Source organism: Hylobates moloch, unplaced genomic scaffold (assembly GCF_009828535.3).
Source record: "Hylobates moloch isolate HMO894 unplaced genomic scaffold, HMol_V3 SCAFFOLD_17, whole genome shotgun sequence".
Classification (NCBI taxonomy): Eukaryota; Metazoa; Chordata; class Mammalia; order Primates; family Hylobatidae; genus Hylobates; species Hylobates moloch.
The window spans coordinates 79,823,529-79,843,639 of record NW_026652292.1 but is presented as its reverse complement, the minus strand read 5'-3'; the positions used below and the strand labels follow the sequence as shown (position 1 = coordinate 79,843,639).

Genomic DNA, 20,111 nt, shown 5'->3' with positions numbered 1-20,111 from the left:
GTGGGTGGCGGCCCAGCAGCTGGGGCTTCACAGGAGCCAGAGGGTTGCACAATGGCGGGGCAGCAGCCGGCAGGCTCTGCAAAGGTTGTTTTTTTACCGAGTGCAGCTGGAAGGGCAGCCAGGGAGGCGGCTCTGCCCAGAGGGAACAGTCAGGTCTCGGGGGCTGGGAGGACAGAGGTCTTAACCTCCCACTACGACAGGGCCAGCCGGGGTGGGCGAGAGGGTGACCCCCCTCAGGGGAGGGCTGTCTGAGTGCCACTGTCCCTCTTCCTCTGGAGGTGGCAGCCACAGGCCTCCTGGATGCAGAAGCCCAGAGCTGAAGGCCCCCACAGAGGTCAGTTCAAGGGTGTCAGAACTGGGACCACAGGCCGGGCCCACTCACTCCCAAGCTCAGAGACCCCCATCCCACCTCCCCGCTGCACAGATGGGCATCCGGAGGCCATGGTCATTTGGGGCCAGGGGCAGGGAGAAGGAGGGTGGTGGGAGGCAACATCTCGGGGGCACATTCTGGCCTGGAGTGTGAGTAGGGTCCTCCTCACACTGTTTAATTCAGTGCTCACACAGCCAGTTTACCTCCTTCAGTGGAACCCAAACTGTTAAGGAATCAACATTATCGGCCAGGCACGTTGGCTCACACCCGTAATCCCAGCACTTTGGGAGGCCAAGGCAGGCGGATCACAAGGTCACCTGGCAATATGATAAAACCCCATCCCTACTAAAAATGCAAAAATTAGCTGGGCGTGGTGGCGGGCACCTGTAGTCCAGCTACTTGGGAGGCTGAGGCAGGAGAATTGCTCGAACCCGGGAGGCGGAGGTTGCAGTGAGCAGAGATCACACCACTGGGTGACAGAGTGAAACTCCATCTCAAAAAAAAAACAAAAAACAACAGTATCTCCATTTGACAGGTGGAGGAACCGAGGCTCAGAGGCTCAGAGGGTCATCTGAGCTCAGCCTCTTGACCTCACAGCCCCGCTGTGCTCCTCAGGCCCCTGCGAGGGATCTTGGGACTCCGAAGCCAGGCTGCAAGGTGAACGCGACCCAGACAGAGCCAGGAGAGCACGGCCCATCTGTGAGTGAGCGGGTGGGTTTGTGATCCGCTCTCCCCTGAGGCAGAGCACGGCCCATCTGTGAGTGAGCGGGTGGGTTTGTGATTTGTGATCCGCTCTCCCCTGAGGCATTTGCAGGGCAGACACAGGGGGATGAGAAGGTGGTCTGGGCTGGGGTGTCAAGGCTTGTCCCCCGCAAGGTGGGAACAGTCGTCAAGGGAGAAGTGGCTTCATGTGATGGACAGCGATGCAGGGACAGTGTGAATGGGCAGAATCTCCAGACCCAGTTCCCCCAGAACCCACAGGACCCCAGAAATCACTACAGTGACCGCTGACCCTTCAGATTTGGGAAAGCTGTGGGAATGGGGGTCGTGGTTTCCCTGGTGGCCCTCAACACTCCCCCAAGTGCTCACCTCTCCAATAATTGGTAAAGTCACAGCTCTCCATGCCCTCTTCCCGACCTCAGCCCCCCAACACCCAATAGGCTTCTCTCAGCCAGGGCCCAAAGACTGAGGGACAACGGCCTACTCTCTGGGGCCACTGTGTGTGTGGAGAGCCCAGGCCACAGGCGGGAGTGAGAGCAGGGCCTGGAGGGTGGACATGGCTGCCTGAGCCTGGCAGGTGGATGGAAGCCTAGAGGAGACCAGAGTGACTGGGGGCCTGGCGGGGGTGGCCCACTGGGTGGAGCAGAGGGTTGGGGGCAAGTTCACGGCTCCCAGTGCTCCGCTTCCAGCTACTCTGGGTGGTGTCCCTGGACCTCCTGCTTGTTGAAATTGCTCTCTGCCTCAGTTTCCCCATTGCTGGGAGGGTGAAATAGATGTGAGAAAGGTTCTTCATGTGACCAGACATGCACAGTGGGGCTTAGTGGCAGCTCCCCGTAAGCCAGGTGGCTTCCCAAGTGCCCCACCCGTCACCTTGCGTCCCAGGGCATCCAGGTCAGCGCAGCAGAGCCAGCCTTCCTGCTGTACAGAGGCAGAGGCCAAGGCAGGGAGGGGGACATCTCTTGCCCAAGACCATGAAGCTGGAAGTAAGTGGAGGAGCCAGGACTTGAGCCGGGCTGCCTGACTCGGAGCCAGCCCTCCACAGCGCCACATGACCCCGAGACCTGGTGTGCCCCAATGCTCGGCTGTCATAGAAACCCTTTAAAGGCCCGTGTCTTTGCGGGTATGCATCCCCAGGAAGAACCCTGGCCAGTGGTGGGTAGGCTGCCCCAGTGCCCTGCTGGCTGAGAACCGTGTGCTCGTAAACTTTACTTTCCATACAGTAGAGAAACATACAGCACAAGCAACCCTGGGAATCAGTTTTACAGCAAAGCTCACAAATGCCCCTTGAGACACACTTGTTCCCTGGATGAGGGGGTGATGCCCAGGAGCCCGCTTGCCTCTGGGCGGCACTTCCACGCAAGCGGCTGCTGCATCCCAGAGCTGCGCGGGAAGGGGAAGCTGGCTCAGTCCTCACGCCCCGCAGCTCCACGTCCACTGTCCTCTGCATGCCACCCCATGGCCGCCTTGGGGAGGAGAAGCTTCCCAAGGCAGCAGCCAACTTTCCACGTGCTCCCCGCGGCCTCCTGCCTGCCTGGGGAGGAAAACCTCACGGCAGGGCGGGGCTCAGCTCCGCAGCCAGGGGGCATTCACTCAGTGCCTGCTCCGGGCTGGACCCCCCCACCCCGAAGGGATCAGATGTGACCTGTCCTCCAGGGACCCCAGGCTGGCAGGCAGCAGCCCTGGCCCTACAGCTTGGTAAGTCCCGGGGCAGAGGGAAGCTGGGGCCTCAGGTCAGGTGGGCGTTTGTCAGAGGGAAAGAAGCTTGGCAGCCCAGACCTGCAGTAGGAGGGGCAGGAGCCAGGGATACTGCAGACGCGTGTTCACAGGGGCAGAGGTGGGGAGCTAGGAGAGGAGGGGACCTCCATGGAAGACAGTTTTGTGAATATCCCGAGAACTTGGAAGTGACTTTCAGGAGCATCTGTACAAGGGGACGTTGGGCTTCCCTCCCTGGCACTGGGATGCGGATCCAACACTCCCCAGGCAGAAATTCGGGCCCCTGGCCAAGCCCAGCCTCCGCTCTGCCCCGGACAGCCAGGAGGAGGCTGCCGCCCTGCTGAGGACCGACGGTGGTCCTTCGTCCTGATCTCGGGGAGCGGTGCCCTCCGTCGTCTGCAGGCTCTGGCGCTTGGCGCTGGAGGAGTGCGCCCCTCACATGACCACCTCGGGTGCGATGCTGAAAAGAAGGTCATCGTTCCCCCGCCGCACCTCCAGCAGGAGAGGAGACTCGGTCAGCACGGCCTCCTGCAGCTCACTCGAGTCCACTAGAGGACGCCCGTTGACCTTGACGATGATGTCACCATCTTGGATACCGCCTCTGCCAATAGGAGAGATGGGGTCACCACCCACAGCCTCCCCAGGCACACCCTTCCCAGGCCCGGCCCAGGGCGAGGCACAGTCAGGGTCAATGACAGCATTTCAACAAAAGTCATTTTGATGGGAAAGAACAGTACCCTGGCCCCAGAGCTCTCACACCGGAAGAAAACCAACGTCACACGACAGGCAAACGACCTTTCAAACTGCTTCTCCCATGCATCAGAAGGGTGGGTTCAAGCTCTCGCTGCAGCCCTCCTAGCTGGGCCAGGCACTCCGTCCCCTTGTGCCTCAGTTTTCATGTCTACAGTCCTATGTGGAAACACACTTTGCAAATTATAAAGGCCCAGGAGTAGGTTCTGCTGTTACTGCAGTTACAAAGACGTCTATGTGAGAGGCAGAGCTCGCGGGGCCAGCCTTCTCTCTGCATGAGGCTCACTGAGACCTCCCCACTGCCGGGAAGGAAGGTGATGGTACTGTGCTCAGCTGCGTGGGCGCCAGCATCAGGACCCACACATGCCAGCTGTGTGACCTGGAAGAGTAACTTCTCTAAACCTCAGTCCCTCCATCTGTAAAATGGGTGAGGGCAGGAGCCTGCACATCCCTGGCTGCAGTGAGGATTAACTGAGATGTGTGTGGAAAATTTCACCCAATTTCAACAATTTTTACTGCAGGCCTGCTGCGGGCAGGACAAGTGTGCCATCTGTGCTCATCACAGAAGGTCATGCGGGGCCTCCCACCCTCAAACCCAGCCTCTGAGGATGCACAGTGCAGTTGGCCCTTGAACAACATGGGTTTAAACTGTGGGGGTCCACTTATACGCGGATTTTTCCCACTGCAGATGAAGACCGAGGCTAAGGAGGGGAGGCGACTGGTTCAAGCCCTTCTCGGGGTTGGGTCAGCCATGCCAGCATATGGTAATGTCGTTGCACGCCTGCCTCAGCGTATGGTGTTGCAACACTTAACATTTCTCTAGTACTGGAAGACTTCAAAGAAAGCAATGCTTTATCCATTTCATCTACAAAGTCTCCTGGGGGTAGAAATCCCAGCACTTTGGGAGGCCAAGGCAGGCGGAACGCCTGAGGTCAGGAGTTCAAGACCAGCCTGGCCAGCATGGTGAAACCCCGTCTCTACTAAAAATACAAAAACAATTAGCAAGGCATGGTCGTGGGCACCTGTAATCTGAGCTACTCAGAAGGCTGAGGCAGGAGAGTTGCTTGAGCCCAGGAGGCAGAGGTTGCAGTGAGCTGAGATCGTGACACTGCACTCCAGCCTGGGCAACAAGAGTGAGACTCGGTCTCAAAAAAAAAAAAAAAAAAAAAGAATAGGCTGAATTATCTCCATTTTGCAATGGGGAAGCTGAGTCCCAGAAAGACCCAGGACCCAGGCTGGTCCCCAGCTGGTGAAAGAGTCTGGCTTGGAGCAGGTTCTTAGCCCAACAGAGACTCTTCAGCCTCTGCTTCTCGAAGGAAATGACATTGTGGACTTAGGGCGTACACGGTCAGGGCTCTAGGGACCGTTCAGCTCTCCAGCCTCCTCTGGCTTAGCAGACACACTAGAATCCACCTGCCCCTTCCCGGTCACTTTGCTGGGAAGCTCAAGGTCACATGAGGTCAGTGGGGCAGCCCCAGCCCAGACCTCACACCTGCCCCATGCCTCAAGCGATCTCCCTGTCTCCTCTGGCAGAGCCTACCTCTGAGAAGGTGAATTCGGCGCAACCTCTTGCACATAAATTCCACTGCTGACCTCTGGGAAGTCCGGGTTGCTGGCCTTCAGCTCATCCACCAGGCTGGAAAGAGTCTGCCGTCAAGGCTCCTCCTCTGAGCCTTTGCCCAGCTCCTTGGTATGAAGCTGCCCCTCCCTCCCTCCAGCACCCGGCCAGAAGAGGAGCCTCCTCTGGGCCCCCATACTGCCCTGTCCCACCACTGGCCACTCTGTGTCCCCTGCCAGATGTGCTTCTCAAGAGAAACGTGGTAGCAATAGCTGGTTAGAAGCGTGAGAGAGGAGAGAGAGTGGGTGGACAGGTGGGAGGAGGGTCGGGAGGATGGATGGATGGATGGATGGATGAAGGAATGATGCTGGATGGGTGGATAGAAGGAGAAATGGACAGACAGGCAATGCTGAGTCATGGAATGGACAGACAATGCTGAGTCATGGAACGGACAGACAATGCTGAGTCATGGAATGGGCAGACAATGCTGAGTCATGGAACAGACAGACAGAAGACTGGACAGAGGTGGGATGGACAGACAGATAAAAGAGACAGAAAGAAAACAAAAGATAAATTGGCATACTGGACATTGATAATTTTTTTCAAATGTCACCCCTAGATTAGCAGAATTGGCGACACAGAAGGAATGACAGCTTTAGGGACCGTGTGGTTTGAGGAAATGGTCACTTGAGCATTCTTGAGTTCTTCCTAGGCTCCCCATGCAGTGACCTCTCCCTTCTTCAAACCTCGAAGCTCAAGTTTGCATTTCCAGCCTCCCTTCTATCCTGCCCCCGCTTCCTCTCCCCCAGCCCCTTCTTTCTTGCACTCATTCAGCGTTTCCAGGCACCTGCTCTGCAGTGGACCTGCTTTTGGGGCAGAGTGGAGGAATGAGTAGGTCACAGTCCTTGCTCCCAAGGAGCTGATGGCCAAGGAGGCAGGATGGGGTGGGGCGGTCCCGCCACAGGTGATTCCGACACAGCAGGGTGAGTTCAAGGCTGGAGAGGGAGGCCAGGGCTCTGTGTGCTATGAGGAGGCACCTTCTGCCACTTGAGTGTCCTGGGAATGCAGAATGGTGTTCCCCCAAATTCGTGTACACCCAGAGCCTCTGAATGTGACCTTGTTTGGAAATAGGACCTTTATAGATGTCATTAGTTGAAGATCTTGAGATGAGACCTTGGTTTAGAGTGGGCCCTAACTCCAATGATGGATGTTTTCATAAGAGAAACAAGAGAGAGATGTGCACACAGATACTCAGAGAGAAAGAAGGTCAAGTGAAGACAGAGGCAGAGACTGCAGGGAGACAGCCACAAGCCAAGGATGCCTGGAGCAAGCAGAAGCTGGAAGGGGCAAGGAAGTAGCTTTCCCTGGAGCCTCAGAGGCAGAGTGCAGCCCTGCCGACCCCTTGACTTCAGACCCCCGACCTCCAGAACTGAGAGAGAACACATTTCTGCTGTTTTAAGCCACCAGGCTTATAGTAATGTGTTATAGCAGCCATGGAAAGAGATGGTGTCCTGAAAGAGCAGAAAGAATCTATAAGGCAAAGAGGGAAAGGTCCAAGCAGAAGGACTGGCCTGAGCAACGGTCAGAGGCCTGAGTGCATCAGCCCGTCTGGGCACCTGCAAGGAGCCAAACACAGCTGGCCAGGGTCTGGAGGGAGGGTCAGGGTGAGGGACGAGATGAAGGGGTAGCAGGGGATGGCACTCTTCAGACACTCACCTTGGTGTGATCGTCCGCATCCGTATGCCAATGAAGCGCTTCTTCCAGTCTGGAAACGAAACACGATGAGACTCCGTTAGGGCTGCTGTGAAAAGCCACCACCCTCCCTCAGGGGACAGGCAGAGGACAGAAGTTCCCCTGCAGGACCAGGAAGCAGCAGGTGTCATTCTGCTTGAGCTGGCCCAGTCCCCCTGAGGTCAGGCAAAGCTGCCCTCTCCTGACCGTCATTATGGAGCTGAGGGGTATTCTAGCTCTAGTGTGGCTCGCCCCTCAGGTGGCTTCATGTCCACCGCATCCTGCATCCAACCACGTGAGCTCCGACATCTGCTCTCCCAGCTGAGCTCCAACCCAACCCCAGTGGCCAGTGGGGCTCTCCTTTCTGGCTTCCATACTGCTGCTTCCCCAAATGTTCCCTGCTTGGAACTGAACTCATCACCTCTCACTGGTCTTCCCCAAAACAATACTCGCTGCTAATGTCCAGTGAGTACTAACCATGTGCCAGGCCCTGTGGCTGGGGCACTGCACACGCAACTCACTGAGGTAGTGTCTCTGTCCCTCGAGCTACTCCAATCTGTGACTTAGCAGGTGTCTCAGACCCAGAAATAAACAAGAGTCAATAAATTTAGAATTTTCATTTTATATAAGAGTTCTGACCACAATTAGAAATCAATAATATGTATCTAGAAAATTCCCAAATACTTGGAAACTAAATAATACACTCTAAATTACTCATCTTCAAATAAGTAAAAAGAGAAATTAGAAATTATGTTCAGCCGAATAAAAATGAATGTATAATATATTAAAATTTGTAGGTTGTAGAGGTAGAGGGAAATTAATAGTATTAAAGTGTCTATATTAGAAAATAAGAAAAGTCTCAAATCAATAACCTCAGTCTCCATCTTAAAAACTATAAAAAGAGCAAATAAAACCTAGAATAACCAGAAGAAAAAAATAATTGAGTCTGAATCAATAATGAAGTTGGGTGTGAATTAATAATAAAGCTGAGAGTGTGACTCAATAATAAAGGTAAGAGTGTGAATCAATAAAGCTGAGAGTGTGACTCAAAGCTGAGTGTGAGTCAATAATAAAGCTGATAGTGTGAATCAATAATAAACCTGATAGTGCAAATCAATAATAAAGCTGAGTGTGAATCAATAATAAAGCTGAGAGTGTGACTCAATAATAAAGATGAGTGTGAATCAATAATAAAGATGAGTGACTCAATAATAGAGATGAGTGTGAATCAATAATAAAGCTGAGAATGTGACTCAATAATAAAGCTGAGTGTGAATCAATAATAAAGCTGAGTGTGAATCAATAATAAAGCTGAGAATGTGACTCAATAATAAAGATGAGTGTGAATCAGTAATAAAGCTGAGTGTGAGTCAATAATAAAGCTGAGAGTGTGAATCAATAATAAAGATGAGTGTGAATCAATAAAGCTGAGAGTGTGAATCAATAATAAAGATGAGCGTGAATCAATAATAAAGCTGAGTGTGAGTCAATAATAAAGCTGAGAGTGTGAATCAATAATAAAGATGGGTGTGAATCAATAAAGCTGAGACTGTGAATCAATAATAAAGCTGAGTGTGAATCAATAATAAAGCTGAGTGTGAATCAATAATAAAGATGAGTGTGAATCAATAAAGCTGAGGTGTGAATGAATAATAAAGTTGAGAGTGTGAATCAATAATAAAGATGGGTGTGAATCAATAATAAAGGTAAGAGTGTGAGTCAATAATAAAAAGTGTGAGTCTAATAAGAGTGTGAATCAATAATAAAGCTGAGTGAATCAACAATAAAGATGGGTGTGAATCAAAAATAAAGACAAGAGTGTGAATCAATGAAATCAAGAGTATAAATCAATGAAATAAGGATAAGAATGTAAATCAAAGAAATACAATAGTGAAAATAAAAAATAAAGCTGATTCTTTAAGATAAATCTTTAGCAAGATTGATCATGACAAAAAGACACCGTTATCAATATCATGAGTTACAGAGGTGACATCACTACAGATTCTACAGACATTAAAAGAATAATAAGAGATATTGTGAATAACTTGATGTCAATGAATTTAATCACTTAGACAAAAGAAGCAAATTTCTTGAAATTTCCAAACCACCAAAGCTCATTCAAGAAGAAATAGATAACGCAAATAGCACTACATCTATTAAAGGAATTGAATTTGGAGTTAAAAATCTTCCTACAAAAAAAACTTCAAGCCCAAAAGATCTCAGTGGAGAATTCTACCAGATGTTTAAGGAAGAAATAGTACTAATTCTATACAAACTCCTCCAGAAAACTGAAAATGAGTGGCTACTTCTAACCTCATTATCTGGATACAAAAACCAGAAGAGAAAACCAGACCAATATCCCTCATGAAAACAGATACAAAAATTCTTTAAACAAATCAAATCCATAAATACATTTAAAAGGGCAATACAGCCGGGCATAGTGGCTCATGCCTGTAATCCCAGCACTTTGGGACACCAAGGCAGGTGGATCACCTGAAGTCAGGAGTTTGAGACCAGCCTGGCCAACATGGTGAAACCCCATCTCTACTAAAAATACAAAAATTAGCTGGGCATGATGGTGGACACCTATAATCCCAGCTACATGGGAGGCTGAGGCAGAAGAATCACTTGAGTCTGGGAGGTGGAGGTTGCAGTGAGCCAAGATCATACCACTGCACTCCAGCCTGGGCGACAGAGTGAGACTCCATCTCCAAAAAAAAAAAAAAGGATAATACATCACAAATAAGTGATAAGTGAGGTTCATCCCAGGAATCCAGGAATGCAAACTTGGTTTAACATTTAAAAAATCAACCAATGCAATTTACCACATTAACAGACTAGAAAGGAAAACCATATGATCATCTCCAGAGATGCACAAAAAGCCTCTGACAAAACGTAACATCTATTCCCAATAAAAACCAGAAATAGAAGGGAACTTTTCAACCTGATAAAGGATACCCATGCACATTTTTAGCTAACATCGTACTTCATGGTGAAAGACAGAGTGTTTTCTCCCCAGGATCAGGAACGGGACAAGGATGTCCACTCTTACCCCTTTCATTCAATATTTTACTGGAAGTTCTAGCCAGGCAAGAAAAAAAAAGGCATTCAGATTGGAAAGGAAGAAGTAAAACTGTCTTCTATGGCATAGCCATCTATGTAGTAAATCTGATGGAATCTACAAAAAAAGTTTCTAGAAGCAGTAAGTGAGTTATCGAGCTTACAGGATATCTTATGGTGAACATCCAAAAATCATTTTAATTTGAATATTCTCTTAACCAACCACCAGAAACTGAAATTTAAAAGAATACATCATTTACAATAGCATCAAAATTAAGAAATACTTAAGAATAAATCTGATGAAAAATGCCCAAAAACCAGTACACTGAAAACTATAAAACATTGCAGAGAGAAGTTAAAGAAGATATAAATAAATGGAGAGGTAGTCTGTATTCATGGATCAGAAGAGTTACCGTTGTTAAAATGCCAAATTTCCCCCAGATTGATCTGTAAATTCAATGCAATCCCAATCAGATCATCAGCAGGCTTTATTTTTCTTCCTGTAGAAATTGGCAAGCTTATTCTGAAATTCATATAGAAATTCAAAGGGTCTGAGGAGCCCAGGCAACTTGGAAAAGGAAGAATAAAGTCAGGGGACTCACACTGCCTGCCTTTTAGACCTACTGCGAGGCCACAGTAATCGAGCCAGTGCAGTACTGAATATTGGCCTAAAGACAGATAGCTGGAATGGCACATGGTCATTCTCTTTTGAACAACGGTGCGAAGGCACTTCAGTAGAGAACTGTCTTTCAACAAATGGCGCTAGAACAATTGAATTTTCAAGGCAAAAATAACAAAAACCCCCAAACCTCGATCTATACTTTGCACTATTTAAAAATATACCAGTTCAAAATGCATCATAGTCCTAAATCTGAAACCTCAAAAAGTAAAACTTCTAGAAGAAATTGTAGGAGAAAAATCTTTCTGATCTTAGGTTAGCAAAGACGTCTTAGATACAACACCAAATGCATGACAAATTAAAGAAAAACAGACTTCATCAAAATTTACAAAACTTCTGCTCTTTAAAGACACTGTTCAGAGAATGAAAAAGACAAGCCACAGACTGGGAGAAAATATTTGCAATTTGCTTATCTGATAAAGGCCTCCTAATCAGAATGTAGAAAGAACTCTCACAACCTACTAGTAAGAACACAAATAACCTAAATGGTTTTAATGGGCCAAATATTTAAACACACCAAAGATGAACAGCTGACGAATAGGCCATGTGGGAGATAGGGTCAGAGCTGGCCTGACCCATGGGTCCAGTGGGCCCTGGAAGGCTTTGGATTTGACCTTGAATCACCAGACGTGATCTGCCACTAGTTTTGAAAGGGCCTCTCTGGCTGTGGGAGGGTCTGTGGGGGACGGGGCAGCATCCAGAGGAGCCCAGAGAGGTAATGATCCAGGGCAGCGAGTGCCCCGGTGCTGGACCCGGAGGTGGAGGTGGAGGCAGAGCGGCGACAAGGCCCGGGGTGGATGCGTCCTGAAGGCTGGGCCAATGGACTCGCTGACAGTGGATGAGGCATGTGGGAAGTCCAGAGGGACAGAGGGACAAGGCTGACATAACTGAGTGGGGACGGCAGGTAGAGCTGCAGGAGCAGGGGGGTCTTGTCAGGTGCTGTGAGTGGGAACTGCCTGTGGACATTGGTGGGTCCGTCCCACAAGCAGCTGCGCATCTGAGCCTGGAGCGGGAGGAGCCAGGCTGGAGGCCTAAATCCAGGGGATCACTCTCTAGGTGGCTTCTAAATCCAAGGGATGGGATCCTCAACAGGCCCTGCACAGCCCACCTGGGACATCAGCCTTTCCCGCTCCCACTGCCTGGGAGTCCCCTGCAATCTCCAGAGCCTGCCCTGCTCCCTTCCCACAGTCTCTGCTGGAGGTGGGTCACCTCCTCAGAGAGGTCTCCTGCCCCATCGTGCAGCCCTCACCCTCAAGGCCCCAGACCTGCCCCAGCCTCCTCTCAGCACCTCTCACTCTGATCTGTGGCATCTGGGGGCGTTTTTGTGGCCCGGCTCCCTGCTATAAGGAAAGTGGGAGGGCAGGACCTCTGGCTCACAGGAGTCCAAGACACAGAGCCGGGACTTGAACAATGGCTGTGGTCCCTTCTGACTTAGACCCCCTGTGCGGGCGGGAAAGCAGAGGCCTAGCAACGCCCCTGGGCCAGAGGTGGGGAAAGCATGACTCGCTGTGCTCAGGATAGGGGACTCTGAAGCCTCTTCTCCTTGAACTTGAGAGGTGAGCAGAACACACACCAAGTAAGGGGCCACCAGGCTCCCTGCCCGTCCTGCTCCCGGCCCTGCTCCTGCCAGGTGGCTGGGCTGCCTTCACCAGCCTTTTCCACTATTGGGAAGGACTCAGGACTCTACCCAGGACAGGGGCCTGAGGCCAGGGGACCTTATGGCTTCTGAGACCAGGGAACATTTTGGCTTCTGAGATCAAGGGACCCTGTGACCTCTGAGGCTGGGGAACCATGTGAACTCTGAGACCAGGGAAACACGGTTTTTGAGCCCACAGGGGACCCTGTGACTTCTGAGACTGAGGAACCCTGTGGCCTCTGAGATCGGGGAATCCTGTGATGTCAGAGATCTGGGAACTCTGTGATGTCTGAGACCAGGGAAAGCGCATGCCCTTGTCCCTGTCCCCTCCCCTCCCTACAGCTCTCCCTTGGCTTGTGGGCCACAGGATAAACGAGGGGTTTACCCCCCAGGCCGGAGGTCTCCCATCTGTGAACTGCACTGTCCCCCACAGTCCACAGAGGGGCAGATGCCCACAAACGGCCCCACTCCATGAATCAAACACCCCACACCACCCCATGTCGGGCTACACTCTGGTCCTAAGGCTGGCTGGACCCCAAGCCCTCCTGGGACTCCCCCAACATGCATGGTGGCCACTCTTTACCGTGAAAGCCCCTCAGAGGCCTCTGCACCCCACCTCCAGACGAGAATAATAAATGCACTTAACATCTCCTTGATTTAATAAAAAGATGGTTCATTTCAAAGAACTTTAGATTAACTGGGTTTGGATCATTGGATTTTATTAAATAAAAAAGAAAAGCAAGTACAAACACCAGTCAACTTCAGAAGGATTTTAAAATTGCAAGTGTGCCATGCAGCTCAGGTTTATCAGGCTCCTCAGTTAGTCTGCGCTGTCCTTGGGGAGGGGACACAGCTCTGAGGACAGGGGATATTTCCCAGGGGGTCTGGGATGAGGTCAGCACTAACTGGGACAGCCCCTGTACAACAAAGGAGCAAACCCAGGCCCCGGGGGTATCCTGTCTCAGGAGAAAGAGAGAGGCAAGAAGGGAAGAGGACACTATCATCCACTTCCAGGAAAGTCACCTCACAGCTCAGTGTGTGCAAAGAGCAGCTCCGCTAATTTCCAGTAAGGAGGCCGAAGTCAAAGGCACCCGTGGAGAATGGGATAATTCAACAGGAAAGACTCGGTCATTAGGGAAAGGAGCACGCTAGGACAGGTCTGGGTGCACACCTGAATCTAGTTCTGAGCTTCCTAGAAGCCAACAGGAAAAGGGCTCAAGAGATTAGATGGTCCCCACTGTTCAAGAGAAGAAGACTTCAGTTTCTTTGGGAAAGACAGGCTCTGCCTGGCTCCAGATTGTCTTCCCATAACGGACACAGAAGAACAATGGCGGCATCCTCAACAGCAGCTCTTCATGTGACCAGCCCTCATGGCACCGGCCTTGGCTGCACTGGGGTCCATGTGCTTGGCTGACGGGGTCTTGGAGGAGGGGGCAAACATGAGGAAGCTCCCTGCTCTCAATGAACTGCCAGTGAGGGGGCTGGGAGGAGACAGCAAAGCAACGTGGAAGTGTGAGTTGCTGAGTCGGGCCTGGGCGTTGGCCAGGAGGGGGGCATGGGAGACACAATGGCAGGAGGGAGAAGCTCACTAGGGCTGAAGAGAAGGTGGGGAGGTGGAGGCCCCCAGGAAAGGCCTTGCGATCAGAAGCATGGCCTTACTCTGGAAGGTGACTGTGACTGCCCACTTAAGAAGACAATGGGCATGCTCTCACTTGGGAGAGTTGCCTAGTGCCCTGGCGACACCTCTCCCAAATGGAGAGCTCATGGCAATCTAGGAGTGGGCAGGGTGGGTTGGGCATCTCTTTTGGATGGGGCTGAGGAAATGGGGTCTTGGAGGAGGGTGACTTCCAAAGACAGGGTATTGGACTTTGCTCCCCTGGCATAGAGGATACCATGTGATCTGCATGGGCCACAGGCTGGAAGAGGGAGTACTCAGGAGCAGGTAGATGGATGGAAGAATAGATGGATAGGGATAGAGGGACAGGTGGGTAGACAGATGGATGGATGAATGGGTGGATATGTAGACAGGTGAATGAGTGGGTGGGTGGATGGTTGGAAGGAAGGAGTGAAGGAAAAAAGAAAGGAAAAAATAAAGGAAAGAAGAAATGGTGGCCAGGTGGGTGAATGGGTGGATAGGTGGGTGGATGAGTGGATGAATGGATGAGTAGATGGATGGATGGATGGATAAATGGATGGATGGTGGATGGATGGATGGATGGGTGGATTAATGGATGATGGATGGAAGAATTGGTGGATGGAAGGATAAATGAGTGGTTGGGTGGATGGATGGATATAGGATGGATGGATGGATGGATGGGTGTGTGTGTGGGTGGATGGGTGGGTGAGTGGATGGATGGATGGGTGGGTGGGTGGGTGGGTGGGTGGATGGATGGACAGATGGATGAGTGAATGGATGGGTGAGTGGATAGATAGATGGACGGGTGGGTGGGTGGATGGATGGATGGATGGATGGATGGATGGATGGATGGATAGAAGGAAAGAAACACCTGACAACTAAGGAGCAGCCCAAATGAGAGGAGCCCAGGGAGTCCAAGAAGCTGATGGTGGGAGCTGAGATCGGAGATCCCCAGCCAAAAGGAGACAGCCTTGGAGGGGCACGGGGTGAAGCTGACCACGAATTGATGATAGGCAGGGGGAAGATCCTGAAAGAGGCTGAGGATAAGCTGTCCTGGGGGCCTCACAGCTTTGGGGTGGGCAGACTGGACCTGTCCAGTAGTGAGCAAGGTTCACCCAGCACCTCCGGTGGGCCTTGGTCCCAGGGCTGGGGTGTTAAGGGGCTGTAGCCCTGGGAGAGTGCCCCCTGCCTCTGGCCCCCTCCAGGTGAGCTCTTTACCTTTGATCTGCTTGTCTTGGAACTCTGTGAGGAACTGTGTGATGCGGTCCGAGGGGATGGCAAAGGAGATGCCAGCCGTGACCTTGAGCGTGTTGATGCCAATGACCTCCCCATCCTAGGCAGGGAGGTAAGAGCAGGCATTAGTTGGGGGAACCCAGGCAAACCCCTGCCCACAAAGCACTGTGTCCACAGCTCTGTTTCTAGAGGCTGAGCCTGGCTGTCAATCCCCCTACAGCCCCCGACTCCCCTGAAAAGGTCACTCTCAGGATCACACCTGAGTCAGTGACCCTACCTCTCCAAATCCTGGAGATCCCCCTTCCCCATCCCTGGAGAGTATTTCCAGGGAAGCTTGCAGCTCAGGCCTGCCCCCAGGCTCTGGCCACTCTGCCTCTAAGAAGCACGGCCACTGGGCCAAGGACACTGCCAAGCCATGTTTGGAGGGACCGAGAGAGGGAGGAACATGGTAAGGCCTGTTGGGGACAGAGACCCTGTCTATCCCTTCCTTCCGGAAGTGGGGGGCTGGCAGGTGGGGCCAGGGGAGCTCCTTGACCCCCCATCCCTCTCTTCGGAGCCCCTCCAAACCTGCCCTGCCCCCCATGAGGCTGGTGCCACTTGGGCAGGATCTGACCTGGCCCCTGGGGACCTCACACTCAGGCACGCTCCTGGAAGGGAGCCCCACTCCACAGCTTGGCATACACCCCTTGGCATACACAGCTGTCAGGGCCTGGACAGCTCACCAGGGAACCCTCTGTGGCCTGGGGCAGAGCTTTGGGTCAAGGCACCCTTTGTCCTCCTGGTCCCTGGAAGCTCAGGAGGCAGGAAGAGCATCCGAGTGTGAGATCCAGTAGATTGAGTTCTGTGTCCACCCTCGGCCCTCTGTGCCCATCTCTACTGCCTGGACCACGTGGAGCAGCCTCCTGGGCCTGGCTTTCTGGCCTCCAGCCTAAACCACACACATGAGCTTCCTTGAAACCAGGGCATTGCCCTCAGCCCTGCCAAAAGCCTGGGAGACATCTTGGGCACACACGGTGAAGCCCCATCTGCACAGGAGGCCTGAGGCAGCAGGACATGGGCCACCGGCCCCTTTCATTGTCCTCTTGCCTGATCTCCCCCTCCCGAAGCCTCTGAGGGCCTCCCCCAATGCTCATGTTGTGCCTTCTCCCTGGGATTTCTTCCTCCTGTACCCAGTCCTCTTCAATCTCAGTGGCCGTTGTATAATGCTCTCACCTCCAGGAAGCCCTCCCTGATTTCACATCAGCTGCCAGGCCTTCCTGCCCAGCGTCCCTCCAGAGCCATCTCATGTGGCTCACATGGTGCTGGGGCTTGTTCACATCTGGACACCTCCCTCGCCATGGACAGGAGCTCCAGGGGTGGGACTGTCCCATCCTTCAGGGCCTAGGAGCTCTGACTGAGCTTGCTGGTTTATTCTGGAAAAATCTCACCCGGGATGAGGCTGAGCTTGACTTCGAGGCTCAAGACACAACTGGGAAGGGTAGAATGAGGGTGCCCCTGTCATCCTGTGTGTACACCCAGGGCAGGGAGGGCTGGGCTGAGCAACCCCACACCTGCGTCTCTTGCCCCAGCTCCGCTGACAGGCACACAGCCCTGGACCGAGCTGCTGCTCATGGGTGAGTCCTCATTCCTGGTGGCCACTAGCATCCCTGAGGCGCTTGGGGCAGCCTTGGTCTTTCCTCCCTCCAGGCCTCCGGCCCAGCTGCACTCCTGACTGTTGGTGTAAATGTTCTAGGACCATATCGTGGGGCCTGTCCTGCCTTAAGGCTGAGCGCCCCCATGTGAGAAGAGCCCCAGAAACCTGAGAGATTTTGGCTCTAGGGGACACTTACCAGGTTCACCAGCGGTCCCCCGGAGTTCCCGTACTGCAAGGGGAGGAAACAGCATTAGCTGTGCCTGACCCCGCCTGAGGTGTCCTGGAGCCCCTTCTTCCAGATCTACCTCTAACCAGTGCAGAGACACATAAGCAGGTCTCATCCTCAGCGGCATCGAAAGGCCTCAGTGCTGTCCCCATTTCACAGATAAGAAGGCCGAGGCCCACAAAGGCCATGTGGATGGCTGTCTGATGACCGAGGTGTGACTGTTACTGTTCTCTGCACAAACCATACGCTTCGGCATCTACACCCTCGAGGCCAGGCAGCACCGCCTGGTGCATGGAGAATGGGGGTGTTACTTCCCATCCTACTGGCCTGGGGGGCCCTCTACAAAGACTCGGATTCCAGCCAAGCGCCTGAGCTGCAGCAAAGCTGGATGGACGTGATCTGGGGCATCTGGGTGAAGTGCTTTGTGAATGCTAAACGTGCCACCAACACAATCACAATAATAATGAAAAGCAATGTTGGCCAGGGTGTGGAAGCTGGGCAAAGGTGTTTCTGGGCCGTGGCCTTGCCTCTGCTTCTCTGAAAGGCTGCCCGAGCGAGGACAGCAGCCTCTGACTCCCAGCGTGCCTGGCACCCTGGGGTGGAAGTCACAGGGTTAGAGCTCCACCGAATGTAAAGAGAGAACTCTCTAGCAAGTGGATGTGTTGAGTGCCAGAACGGCTCTGGGGATGGGGGCAAGCCGAGTCAGAGACTACCTCGAGGTTGAGGTCTTGGGCACAGACGGCAGGTGCCCAGCCTCCTGTCCCTGGGACTCACGTTGATGATGGCGTCCGTCTGGATGTAATCCATGTCTGAGTCCCGGAGGCCCAGCTCCCTGCCCTCCCGCTGGGCAGTGCTGACGATGCCCGTTGTCACTGTGTTCTGCAGGGCGAAGGGACTGCCGATGGCCACCACAAACTCCCCAGGCCGCAGGTCCGCCGACTGACCCAGCAACAACACAGGAAGCTTTTTCTAGGAGACAGAAGGAGAGACGCAGAGAGGGAGGCTTAGCCGTCTGCCTTCAGTGGGGACTGGAGTCAGATCCTGGCAGGGGGGTCCCAGGGAAGGCATGCACATCTGTGCAAAGCCACCAGGACTGTGAAGGCTCAGGCGGGTCACCAGTGCAGACTAAGACCAGGGCAGTCCTGTGCTGAGACCCAGGGTTGGAGTATATGGAACAGAGGCTCAGCTGTGCCAGGGACCAAAGGTTCCCCCAGGGCAGGCATGGGCGCTCATCATGGGCCAGGGTACAGCTGAGCACAGCCTCCAAGGTCGTTGAGCCCGATGATCTGATGGTCACATGTCCTCTAAAAATCTGGTAAAAGCTGCAGACACCTGGTAAAAACTACTACACCGTACGCACCACACACAAACTGATGCATTTGATGGAGAGACATCTGCAGGCCCCTGGAGCCCAGCGAAGGACTCTGACATCCTTGATCCAGTTCCATCTCATCTCCCAATAGAGACACACGGGGGACTGAGGCCTGGAGAGGTGAAGCCACTAGCCGAGCTCTGCCCCCCGCCGCGCACACTGAGACACCTGCACACTCCTCTTCTGCTTTTGCGTGGGGCCAGCGGAGCCTGTCTGTCTGATTATCTGACTCTGCAACTAGCCTGGGAGCACGGAGAGCAGCCGGGCTCTGTGTTCCGGAAGCTGCGTGGTGCACACTCTGAGAAGGTAATCCCGGGTGCTTGTCAGAAGGTGCCGAAGTGCACACACACACATGATAAAGCGGGGAAGTCAGAAGGTGCCGAAGTGCACACACACACATGATAAAGATGTGGGTACCTGTGCGCGTACCCACATCAACTTCCTGGTTCTGGTTTTGCACCCATTACCTAAGATGTCACCGTTGAGGGAAGCTGGCGGAAAGTCTGGGACCTTGTGGCACTACCCTGTAGCTTCCCGTGGGTCTGCGATCGGCCAGGTCTCACGAGCGTCGCCCCAACTCAGGAGATCAGTGGGGCAGGACCCCATGCCTCTGACCCTCTGGACGGCTCCCCTCCACCAGGCCCTGGTCCTTCTCATCGTTTCAGTCCTCTTCCCTTTCACTATACACCATCATGTCACATAAGAAAGTTTCTCCTTGCAGCTTTCAACACGAGGAGAAAGCTGTCAATAACAGGGGCGACGTGGAGCCCCGCACAGGATTACAGGAGCCCTTGGTGGGCGGGCACTGGTGTGGGAAAGGCTCAGGCCGCTCCTCTGTTCTCTGTGCTCAAGAAGCTTCAGTCAATGGCAGAGAGAATCCCAGGTGGCGGAACCAGGCCTGCACATTGGAAGGCGAGGACCCAGAGAGATGACATTTTCCATTGCTGACCGGCCAAGGAGGCAGAAATAACAACATCTGAAATCTTTGGGAGGCCGTGAGCTGGGAAGGGTTAGCCCACCCTCTCCGCACCCAAGGACTGTGCACAGGTGAGGCCGTGAGCTGGGGAGGGTCAGCCCATCCTCCCTGCACCCAAGGAGGGCGCACAGATGAGGCCGTGAGCTGGGGAGGGTCAGCCCTTCCTCCCTGCACCCAAGGAGGGCGCACAGCTGGGGAGGGTCAGCCCTTCCTCCCTGCACCCAAGGAGGGCGCACAGGTGAGGGTCAGGAGCCTTTCCCATGGCTCGATTTAACGCCTAGGGGCTAGGAGGGCGTTTCCCACCTCAGCTCATGGCCATAGGTGCTGACCAGGGCCTGCAGGACATGAATCACACTAGCTCTGCTGGCACCCATTTGCCACAGGTGCTTGGTGGGGCGTCCTGCTCAGCCCCACCTGGACACCACCCCACCAGTCCTGCCAGCATTCTGCCACAGCTGCCAGAGTGGGAGAGACAGACCTGCCTCCTCTTCCCATGGGGGTCCTTGAGTGGGGGTTGCAAACTGGCCCAAGGCCCAAACACCGCCCATTGCCTGTTTTGTGAATCAAGCTTTACTGGAACACAGCCACACCCACCTGTGCAGCCTAAGGCTGCACTCTTGCCACAGCAGAGATGCGTGGTTGTGACAGAGACCACAGGGCTTGCAAAGATAAAATATTTACCATTTGGCTTCATGGAAAATTTGTTGGCTGGGCACCATGGCTCATGCCTGTAATCCCAACACTTTGGGAGGCCGAGGCAGGAGGATTGCTTGAGCCCAGGAGTTCTAGACCAGCCTGGGCAATACAGCGAGACCCTG

At 53.1% G+C, this 20,111-nt stretch overlaps 1 protein-coding gene across 2 annotated transcripts in view; it reads right to left on the bottom strand.

Annotated features, from left to right (window-relative positions):
• Positions 1-2,281: 2,281 nt before the first annotated feature.
• The window catches only part of HTRA3 (HtrA serine peptidase 3), a 37,353-nt gene continuing 19,523 nt past the window's right edge, over positions 2,282-20,111 (bottom strand). The window contains exons 4-9 of one of the 2 annotated variants that reach the window (XM_032135812.2): positions 17,720-17,914; positions 16,916-16,948; positions 15,072-15,186; positions 6,828-6,876; positions 5,094-5,189; positions 2,282-3,404 (exon numbers count right to left, since the gene is read on the bottom strand). In XM_032135812.2, the coding sequence (XP_031991703.1) occupies positions 3,239-3,404; positions 5,094-5,189; positions 6,828-6,876; positions 15,072-15,186; positions 16,916-16,948; positions 17,720-17,914 (654 nt within the window). In that variant the 3' untranslated portion in view covers positions 2,282-3,238. Of the gene's footprint in view, positions 3,405-5,093; positions 5,190-6,827; positions 6,877-12,915; positions 13,699-15,071; positions 15,187-16,915; positions 16,949-17,719; positions 17,915-20,111 lie in introns of those variants that run through there. The other variant, XM_032135813.2, reaches the window with a different exon arrangement.